This window comes from Amblyomma mixtum, chromosome 10, assembly GCF_055824585.1.
Source record: "Amblyomma mixtum isolate Tamu chromosome 10, ASM5582458v1, whole genome shotgun sequence".
Taxonomy (NCBI): domain Eukaryota; kingdom Metazoa; phylum Arthropoda; class Arachnida; order Ixodida; family Ixodidae; genus Amblyomma; species Amblyomma mixtum.
This window is the reverse complement of record NC_143021.1, coordinates 113,902,792-113,914,250: the sequence shown is the minus strand read 5'-3', so window position 1 is coordinate 113,914,250 and position 11,459 is coordinate 113,902,792. Positions and strand designations below refer to the sequence as shown.

The 11,459-nt window shown below is 45.2% G+C and overlaps 1 protein-coding gene across 5 annotated transcripts in view; it reads right to left on the bottom strand.

Annotated features, from left to right (window-relative positions):
- Positions 1-8,197: 8,197 nt before the first annotated feature.
- The window catches only part of LOC149326706 (ryanodine receptor-like), a 542,398-nt gene continuing 539,136 nt past the window's right edge, over positions 8,198-11,459 (bottom strand). For all 5 annotated transcript variants that reach the window (XM_089563500.1, XM_089563501.1, XM_089563503.1 and 2 more), the window contains exon 128: positions 8,198-10,333. In XM_089563500.1, coding sequence (XP_089419626.1) covers positions 10,229-10,333 — 105 coding nt within the window. In that variant the 3' untranslated portion in view covers positions 8,198-10,228. The remainder of the gene's footprint in view (positions 10,334-11,459) is intronic.

Genomic DNA, 11,459 nt, shown 5'->3' with positions numbered 1-11,459 from the left:
TAATTTTTTCAATCCTCGACAACATGGCTTTCGCAAGGGCCTCTCATGTGACACACAGTTAGCTTTATTCATAAATGACATAAGCTCTAACCTAGACTTGAACATACCACTAGATGCGCTGTTCTTAGATTTCGAAAAGGCATTCGATAAAGTTCCCCATCAGAGACTACTACTTAAACTCTCAAGATTGCGCATTAACCCCCCTGTATTAGATTGGATTTCTAATTTCCTTACGAACCGAAAGCAATTTGTGTACGCTAACAACCGCTCCTCGTCTCTTTCTCTAGTCCTCTCCGGAGTCCCCCAAGGTACAGTACTCGGACCATTGCTATTTCTAATTTATATTAATGACCATTTGTGGCTCGGTAATCTCATCTGTCCACTCTTACAAATACCTTGGCGTCACCCTTTCAGATACACTAACCTGGTCAGAGCATATAATGAACATTACTAACGAAGCCAATCGCACTCTTGGTTGCCTCCGTCGAAACTTGCGCCTAGCCTCTGCATCCGTGAAAACACTTACTTATCTTACATTTATTAGACCTAAAATAGAACACGCATGCTCAGTCTGGGATCCCTATCAAGCTAATCTTTCTAACACCCTCGAAGCTCTACAAAATCGCGCTGCCAGGTTTATTTTCTCAGACTACTCCTATCATTCCAGTGTCACAGCACTCAAATCACGGGCTAATATTACTAATCTTGAAAAGTGACGCTGCATCTTCAGGCTGTGCCTTTTTCACAAGTTCTACCATATGCCGCTCAATGTTTCAGCAATCTTACCAGTTCATCGACAATCAAGTCGCACCAGCCATCCTAGCAAGACAGCTAGCAAGACAGAACTGGCAACAATTTAGCGACTCCCTAAACGGAACCGTAAGCACCACATAAACATGGCGCATACTCAAGGCACTTCTAGATCCAGCAAAAAAAAAACAGAAAACAACAAAGCCATATACCGACTGGTCTACCAATACGAAGGAACAGACTCGGAATTATTGGACAAAGTACGCAAAAAGTGCTACGGTGAAGGCAACCCAGCAGCCTACGCAGAGCGCTACAAAGGAGAAGAAAACGAAAAGCTAAACAGACCCATCACCCGGGAAGAGGTGTATGCAGCAGTAAGAAACGCAACAAAGAACACAACTGCGGGCGCAGACAAGATCAACAACGCGCTCATTCGCAACCTCAGCGACGAAGAAATTGAAAAGCTAACCGAATACCTCAATAGGCACTGGCAAGCGGGAACCGTACCAGAAGAATGGAAACACGCGGAAGTTATCATGATCCCTAAACCAGGCAAGAACCTTCAAGTAGAAGACCTCAGACCAATCTCCCTTACATCGTGCCTAGGCAAAATCTACGAGAGAGTGGTCACGAGAAGGCTACAAAACTATATGGAAGAAAACGAACTTTACCCCCCCAGCATGTTCGGCTTCAGAACCAGGCTTTCAACTCAAGTCGTGCTCCTACAAATCAGAGAAGAAGTACTGAGCAACACCCCGCTCAACGGAGAACACATCATCATGGCACTGGACATCAAAGGCGCTTTTGATAACGTAAGCCAAGAAGCCATCATGACAGGACTAGACAACTTGAACTGCGGCACGAAAATACACAGCTACGTCAAGGCATTTTTGTCCAACAGAACAGCAACAATCGGCCTGGGAGAGCTAAGATCAGAAAAATTCAACACCCCGAACAAAGGCACGCCGCAAGGATCGGTTATTTCACCCATCCTTTTCAACGTTGCCATGATTGGGCTAGCCCAACAACTACAGCAAATCGAAAACATATGATACGCATTGTACGCCGACGACATCACTGTATGGGTAACCAAAGGCTCACTCCAGGAAAAGGAAGAAAGACTACAACAGGCCGCGTCATGCGTAGAAGACTATGTCAAGGCAAGAGGACTAGCTTGCTCGACAGTGAAGTCAGAGCTCCTAAGAGTATGGCGAGGCAAGAAGAACCGCACTGTCCCCGAGGAAGAAAACCTGAGGCTAAACATCCGACTCGAGGGACAACTAATCCCAGAAAAAACACTCATCAGGATGTTAGGAATGTGGATACAATCGAACCAAAGGTGCACCCACACCCTAACAATACTTAAAACAGCAACCAACCAAGTAGCTCACATGATAACAAAGATCTCGAGGAAAAGACACGGCATGAAAGAGGCAGACACGCTACAGCTGGTCAGAAGCCTGGTGGTAAGCAGAGTAACATACAGCCTCCCATAATACCACTGCACAAAATACGACATGCACCAAGCGGACGCAATTCTGAGGAAAGCCCTCAAGACGGCGCTTCACCTACCACAATCAACATCAACCGACAAACTACTGGCTCTGGGGCTACACAACAGTCTCGAAGAACTCCAAGAAGCGCAAATAATAGCACAAATCGAAAGACTAAAACTATCGGCAACGGGCAGAAGACTCCTGAGCAGATACGGCGGTGAAGCTACGATAAAGGAGACACAAAGCACGGAGACGATACCAGACGAATACAGAAACACCATCAAAGTAGCACCGATACCAAGGAATATGGACCCGAGCCTACACATGGCGCGAAGAGAAGCAAGAGCAGAGTATACTCCACAAAGAACACTGGCAACTAGAAACCACAATGTACGTAGCCGCCGCTACATACACTGAGGACAGAAACCACAAGAAAAGCAAAGTGGTAACGGTGATCAACTCGGACTTAAAAGAAATCACCAGCGTGTCAATCCGGAACTGTACGGTAGTCGAGGCCGAAGAGGCAGCCGTGGCTCTAGTGGCAGCAGAGGGCTACCGATCCAACAGATCCTTAACCATACTCACCGACTCACAAGCTTCGTGCCGCAACTATCTAAACGGCAGAATCAGCCACAGCGCGCTCCGCATTCTCCGCTCAAGTGGCAAAACCGAAAACAACTAGGCCAAACACACGATAGTTTGGGTGCCGGGACATACCGACATTACGGGAAATCAGGAGGCGGGTAGGATAGCTCGAGGGTACGCAACAAACCGAGCATCCAACAATCCCGACCCCGCTGAGGAACCCGAGCCGGTAGCCCAAAGCTATACAGACATTCTTAACTACTACACAGGGATCAGACGAAAATACCCGCCCCCACACAAACAACTCAATAGAGAAGACGCCGTATCATGGCGATCGACAGTTACAAACGGGAACATTCCCGTGCCTAAACATGCTAAATCTACCCCACGCAGTACAATAGTGAGTGCCCGTGGTGTGGAGACAAACCAATACCATACCACATGGGCTTGCAAGAAAATAGACGAGCTACCCATAATAGAAAACCCGAATGCGGAACAGTAGGAGAGGATGCTATCCAGCGACATCCTGAAAGTCCAACAAGGACTAGTAAGGCGTGCACGCAGGGCAGCTACCCTCAGCGGAGCCCTGGACTAGGGGAACCGACCCTGATGATAAGATGGAAGACTCCATCTGAAGCCACAAAAAAATATTGTAAAATAGAGCAAAAAAAAGGTTTTCCACCACCACCACCCCAAGCGCGCAGGACGCGCGCCGGAAAGCGCCGATGGAGTTGGGCCTTTACATCATACTGCCACAGATATGATGACTATCATAGCTGCACTGACAGCACAAGCACATTTATATAATTTAACCTGTATGTCTAACAAATTTTACATTTCAAAAGGAGCAAGACTAAGCGGGCATACTAAAGTATAATAATAATGTAAGCATAGATAGAGATACATACCCGAATAAGCCTCCAAAAAGGCTGGAACTGTCCACAGAAGTTAACAAACGGCCCCAGCCTTCTTTGTTTGCGGTGCAATCTTCCGCCAAGCTCCCTAAAGGTAGACTCCCAAGGCCCTTCCCAAGCGCTTCTTTATATAGAGCCACTGGAATGGACCACTTTTCCAGTAACGTCCTACGCATGCGCAAAGCCTTCTCGTCCGCCAATTTTGACGACTGAATTTTTGATTAGGAGGGGAGTTCCCTGAACGTGCTTTTCCACGACGTCCCCTCAACGCCACAGACACCTGCACAATAATGGACCATTTGGGGAAATCTGTAAGTCAGCTTTCTGCAAGGCTTGTTTTCCAACCAAAAGGTCTCGTTCTGACACGACACTCTCGCATTCTTTGTGCAGCCGGGTTCCCCCTTTGAGTAACTTCTGGAATATTGCCATTCGACTTCACGATGGCCCCGATCGAGAGAGGGGGTACCGCTGTCAACCCCCTGTAGCACCCCAGTAGAGGTCAGGCAGGAAATGCAAGGAAACGGGCTTTGCGGTGGGCTACCTCATACAGGAACTCTGCTCATAAACTTTCTTAGAAGTTTCTGCTGAACAAATTGGACTGACCCGCACCGTCGTGCCAACTTACTCCCTTCAACCCTCCGTACTACATTAACACTTCTTCTTGGGCAAGTTGGTGCATACTTGATTTGAAGAAAATAGCGCCAGAGCATGCAAACCACGAAAAGACAAGGACGAGACACTGAACTGAACTGTGTCTCGTCCTTGTCTTTTCATGGTTTGCATGCTCTGGTGTTCTTCAAATCAAATCAACCCTCCGTACCCCTAGCCCGAATGAACAGCCATACAGCCCACCTGAGCCACTTCGCGACGACCAAGACCTTTTCATGCGCCACGCTGAGCAATGACACATCCGCCTCACAAAGACGACGGTGATTGGGACTCCGGGAAAACTTCCCTTTGCATACTGCGAATTCCAGTGACTCCTGAAGAAGGGAGGGAGTTGGTGCCGGAACCTTGGATTGAAAATAACGGGTTTTCTAGATGAAGGCCATGAGATATGCTTGGCTCGGTAATTCTACTACCTTATTTGCATTTCAGCGCAGAATGAAACAGCGAGCAAGTGGCGCTCAGCATGGTACCTGCGCCAGAGTGTTTTTATTGTTAAAATTGCCATTATATGAAAACCAAAATGAGGGCTAGCACTTTAATTCATACCTGTTCCAGAGACTTGGGGGTGTCTTCAACGTGTAGTTTCCTACAGGGGCGTCATGGGAACGCGGAGGTCATAAGTTAGGTTACAGGAAAAAAAAAAAATGTGCACAAGGCAGGAATTCAGGTGGGGGAGGGGCTGAGCCCTCTCATGCGAATACATGTGGGGGGCGGGGAAAGGCTCTTGTTTTTTCTGGTCGCCACGAGGCGGTCAATTTGACTGTCGCGTTTGTGACAGAAATTGGTGGCAGCAGCGGCGGTGTATGTGGCGATACAACGGAGGCAGTTGCGCCTGCTTGCTTCCTTAGCCCGTTGTGTCGTAAGACGGTGCGGGCAGGGCACTTTTTTCTTATTTATTTTTAAGCCCACACTAATATCTGCTTGCTTCCTTGCTTTAACTGAATTACACATTATCAACTGCTGACTTTCCATTTATATTTCTGTAGGCAGCACTGAAGACAGCAGCTCAGAAGAGACGTAAAAAGACTGGCACAGTGCACAGGGATGGCGGCAAATAGCAGTGAAGCAACTGAAGAGCTCAGCAAATAAATGATTTTCATGAATTTTTTTTGTTTTTTTTTCATGCAGCTTGACCAGCTATAACCTCCTCAGAATGTACTCAAAACATCAGATATTGCCCTTCTGAGGATGTCCTCAGGCCGGACATAGACTTTTAAATACAATTTGAGAATCATTTAAGGACATTTTGAGGATAGAGAAAGTCCTCAGGATATTTCAGTGTTGTCTGGGTCGCCACGTGTAGTTTCTCTTTGGCTTTGACACATACTGCCCGCCACGTGTCACAAGTTTTGAATGTAGGGCTTCGTCAGTCGTCATTTGTGCTCTGGGTTCGGTAAGCGTCCAGCGCTCGTTCATGGCTACATTCAAGATGGTTGTCATTCTTTACGCTGAAGAAACGAACTGCGCACCGGGCCGCAAGTTCGACGTCTCAGAACGGATGATAAAGGTGTGGCGGCTGCAGCGAGCGAGGCAAAATTTTCTGCTGTCCCACGTGATTTCGTGATGCGGCTGTTTGCGAAGTGCGGGATTTTGCTGGACGACGATGTTAGAACAATGTGCTGTAGTACTGCAGCCCTCATGGCGACACCTCTAGCGAGGACGATGGCGCAAGTGTGGACGAGTAGTCCAGTGACTAATAGATTTGGTTTGGAATGTGCCCATGTGCACGCCCCTGTGGGCAGCCGATAGCGTCTGAGGATAAGCGGCAGCTGCCAGATAATGCTGTCAGGTTCTGCTATCAAAGGGGAATCTTAAGGGACCTCCGTTTTTTTTCCTGATATGATATATGGAGGAGCTCGACTTACAATCGTGTAAATACGGCACTTCATTTTGAATCAGTTTATCCAGAAGCATGTTTGATAAACGTTCGCATTCATAGAAACAGCCTTATTTGTCATCCACAAGCGACAGCAACAATGGCTGCCGGCTGCCCAAAGCATTAAGCTGCAGTCTGGGTCCCACTGGCACTTCCCGTTCAGTGCATGCTCGTCCTGTAATGTAAGGAGCAGTCGATTTCAGGTCACTTTTGTCAAAACTGCACTCGTCTATTTGCGTTCACTAAAACTGGTGAATTCACTCTCCACAATCACCGAAAATGCACACACGAACCCTGCAGACTCATTAGGCCTATCGCGGTCGCCGCCGTCACTTGCAGAGCGAGAGTAGCTGTTCAATTGTGCGCTTCAGTTGCTGATGATATAAAACGAGTTCTCATTAAAAGGCCCAGTCAAAAAACTAAGATGGAGATTTTAAGACCTTTCTATTCTTAAATTTAATGTCGAAGCACATACTCGATCACTCGTCTTGCCGGACCTAAAGCCCCTCTACTGTCGCCCAGAAAACGTCATGGAGGGGCTTTAGCCGGACAAAGTGGAGTGAGTTCGCCAATCCATCGCTCTTGAGGAGGCGATGGCCAAACTCACTATGGGGAAAGTGCGTTCTGCAGCGAGTGTCATTAAGCTCATCGTGTGACATTGCACGAATGACACTTTAGGTGAATGTCACTCTTACACTAAATGTGAAATTAAATGCGCCCATGTGACAGGGGTATAAAGTGGGTTGGAAAAATTGGTTGCTATAAAATTTGAGGCCCGTTTGAGGTGCAGCAAAATCATATCTCGATAGCTGCATGCGTCCACACAAAGTAGTTTACACTTTGATCTGTGATGGCTCTGTTTCACTACGTGCATGGCCACTGATAGCCACATTTTTATTTTGTAGTTGTTGTTGCTGGGCTTCTCATCTCAGAAAACTGTTCGCAGGCTCTCCAAGGATAGATCAAAGCCTTTGTACTTACTATTTTCTCTTTAGCTTAACAACTGATCCATATCTTTCGCGCATTCCAAAACCCCTATAGACTTTCATGACTTTCCATACCTTTCATAAGCAATGCATTAACATAAATTAAAACTTAGGTGACAGTGATTTTATCCCACATCTCAGTTCTGTGTACAGCTACTGACAATAAACATACATAAGGCTAAGTACATCCATATCTAGACACAAATGTACGAGGTCTATTCAGTAACTTATCTGCCTTGATAATGGTTTAATTGTGTAGGTTGAATAAATACTTTTCATGAATGAAAATAAAAAACATCGAATGACAATAAAGAACGCCCTCTCCTTCAGAGTATGACATAGCAATTAGTTCAAAGCATAAATTATAACTACCTAACTTCCACATAAACTCTATATCTGAAAATAAAAAAACACGTCAGCCTGCAAGCTAGCAAGTCATTGCTTTAATCTGATGTACTACACCTCTGAAAAGCTACGCCGAAGAAAGTACTATTCTAACTCAAAAAGCCTATTTTTTTAAAATTATGGAAAGTCTTAGCTGAAACATTGTTTTGTTCTAACATTGTTATAACAAGTTAGTTAGACTGCAAATGAAGAAGTCTGAACCAAGCGAGGTTTGCTTGTTACTGCAATTTCCACACAGCCGTGGCTTTTCCAATAATTGATGCAGGTATCAGCCTTTTATTTAAAGCACAGGTTCTGGTTTAAAACCTTATTTAAAATTGCAGTCTTGAGACAATGACAAAGCAGCATAATTTGACTCTTATTTGAGCCACTGTCTGGCTGACACGTGGCTCGAGCCCAGAATTCTATCCATGGCTTTTTTCAAAATGCTGGAGGCAGCTTACAAAGCCTCCACTGTGCCCATGAAATCACGAACGCATCTACATTTCGCAGCAAATTTCATCACGCCAGCACAAATTCAGGTTTTCTGTTATTTTATTCTTTATTGAAAACTGCAACCTGCATCCAGGCAAGGCATTAACAGGGGTGCCCCTTCAAGAAAGAGGATTTCTTAAATCACAGTGTAAGCGACAAATCAAAACAGCACAGAGTCATTCAATTCACACTTGGTGCGAAAGAGCTCAGAAATGTCTCCACGCAGTGCTACGAGTACAAACAGAGACAAAGAAATGCTCTCTAAACCAAATTAAGGACAAAAGCGAGGCGTCAGACTAAATCAGTGCTTGCGCAGGATCATATGAAAACAAAAAGAAGAAAGAAAACCTCGACAGACACATCAGGAGTGTTGACATTTCTAAGGGAGGAAGACCTTGTTGCATCGCACAAGAGCCAAAGAGAAAAATAAAGCAAAGGGAGAGTGCGCCTCTCTGTATTTACACTCCACTCTCCCTTTGCACTCGTGGTTTCAGATAATATGCACTCTCTATGGTAGTTTAATCCAAAGCACATGCAACTATTGCTGGGGAAGAGCATTGCATAGGATGCAGCCGCACAACTCTTTACGCAAGAAAAATGGCTCACTCAAGCGTCTTACAAGCACTGTGTATTATATTCTCCTTTCTACGCGAGGAAGAAATGTCATACATTATGCACAATGACATAATATTTCCGCCATGCTGTTTCAAATTAAAGGCAGTTGCTTATGAAAGACAGGTTCATGTGTATTTTACTCGGTACAGAACTGTGGTGCCATTCTCTTCATTCATTTAATCAAAACATGAAGCAGCAAAGAACAAACGCAGCTGTCGTCTGCTAGAAGGAAAAGCCTGACATGCATCCGATGCAGAACAACGAAGTGTCTCCCTAAGAGCGCAACCAAACATCAGAGAGAGCAGGCACACATTTTCTCATCACTCAGGCACTGTTCAACAGAGATGAAGAAGTTGAGGTCTGCTCTATGCAGACAAGAAAGTGGAGCATTCATTTCTAAGGCAGGCACTACGAGAAGAAAAATTAACGCTTGTACAAGCTACCCTCTTGCCTGCTTTGACACGCTCCGGCACAGCGTTGCATCATTTTTCCCGCCTCACTGGGCGGAAACCAACAACAAATCCAACACAAGCCCTCCCGTAACAGGCTATTGCTATCTACCGCGCGGTACGAAGATCGTCGCGCAAACCCTTGGCCAGCCCTCACATTGAGGAATGCCGCTCAGATCACATGGAAGACACAACCTCAGTTTCAACACTGTCGACTAGCAGTGATTGACGCCTCTCACTGAGGATGAAGTCAGGTGATGATGTGCGAGCACCTAGTCACTTAAAAGGGCTCATGATATCAAGAAGCTGTCATCCTGTATGCAAGGTGTTCCGTGCCACAAACTTAAACTCTACACATTCTGATATGCAAGCTATTAGAAGCTTTGCAATTAATAAATACTTCACCAAGTTCTTGTTATATGTCCAAATACCAGACATCTCAGCCCACTGCATGTCTCAAGAGCTCTTAAACCAGACATGCACTGCTTTCATTCATCTTCGAAAATTAGCAACTCACAAAACAACTAGACTGACAGTCTTTCTTCACAACATAAGAAATGTTAACCAAAGAATGACAAAAATTTCCTGTGGTAACATAGCTTGGGCGAAAACAAACACGGCAGAAAAAAGGGAAATTACTTCAAAATGCAGGTCCCGGTCCTCACCAAAGCTATTACATGCAACAACTAAGCTTAAATCATTTTTGAGCAAGCCGTGGCTTCTAGAATCACTATATATAACACTGTGCACAATGAGATGCTCTCCGGTGCCAGTTTAATGATTTTAAATGATCCGTTTCTTTAATAATTTCGAATATTTCTCTGTAATTTAACTTTCCGTCCTCCATGTTAAATCAGACTTGAAATGTGTTTGTCTTCATTACACTAACCCTGGTAACTGATTAATTTAAACATGGTGCTTACTTCCCCTCTTCTGCCATATCCATGCAAAACACAAAGGTGCAGCCTTTTCTGTCAAAATGGTGACGGATGGTACACAGGCGCACTGGTTATCCAGCGCCCATTAGTTCGTCTTCATACTGTTTCCGGAAGCAGTCTCCGACTGGGAAGAAGTCCCAGCAGCGCTTCTGATACAATTCCCACACGTACGTTTCCTGTAAACACAGAGAAAGATGCACATTGATGAGCACATCAGATGATCGAGGCAGTCAACACACAGATGAAATGCATAACAGCCCTGCCCTCAAGCAAAGGGTGGCACAGATGTGCACATTTGATTAAAACTGATCTTCAGGTATATACTGAAAGGCTCTTCAGATATTTATGGACATTACACTATAAAAATGTGATAGAATCTCGTTGGTCCATGCCTGGTTTCTACAATTTGCCTCACATGCCCAAAACCATCAGCCTTAAAAACGTCCTAGAGAGCTAAAGGGGCCCAGAAACACAATCTTAGTTTACTGTTTTGACTGTTGATCGCATACAGTGAGTTAAAGTGGTGCTATTAGCGTCGGTAATACTGCGTATATTCCGTTTTTTAATATTTTAATGTCCTCCCAAAAACAAATTCATGGCTCTCATAGTGTCGCCACACACTGGCGGGTTTTAGCAGCGGATATGACATCACCTGGCGTGAGCTTGATGATCGGACAAACAGTAAATATACTGCAAATTGTGCGAATAAATAGAGACACATTTTACCACCTGTCTGCATTTTATATTAGATCAACAAAAACAACTTGTTTGTCTTAGATAAAAGCCCTGCAAAGCAAGTAAAATAAAAATACGCCACCAGGGGCGCTCTGGCATGGAAACGACGCTGCCCGTCTCAGCAAGAACGAGTTTGAGAGCAAGCAGCCATGGAGTGCAAACTTCCGTGACGTGCTCTCGCAGGGTGTTTTGATTGGTTGCGCCAGGTGCCGTCATTAGGAGAGCAAAATAGGAGTGGGAAGCCCCGCCAAAATCGAGTTGAGGGCAGTGTTTTATTTGCTTGTATTTTGAAATTTCTTCATTGAATAACTCCCGTTCCTGTGCATCGATTCCTGTAATTCTTTTTAAGTCAGCATCTGTGTGACATAAATAATCCACCTGAAGTATAGCTGGTTTCCCCCCAAGCAGTGTTTCGCAGCCCCTTTAAGAGTTTTCATTACGTTAGCGCAAGAGCAAAACGACTCAACTGTCAGGTTGGCTTCTCTGCAGTGCATGTATGCAATGGGGCGAAGTGTGTGCATGCATGTGTATTTTCAGATAAGAAGGAGGGTCAGGGTTCGGGCTAGT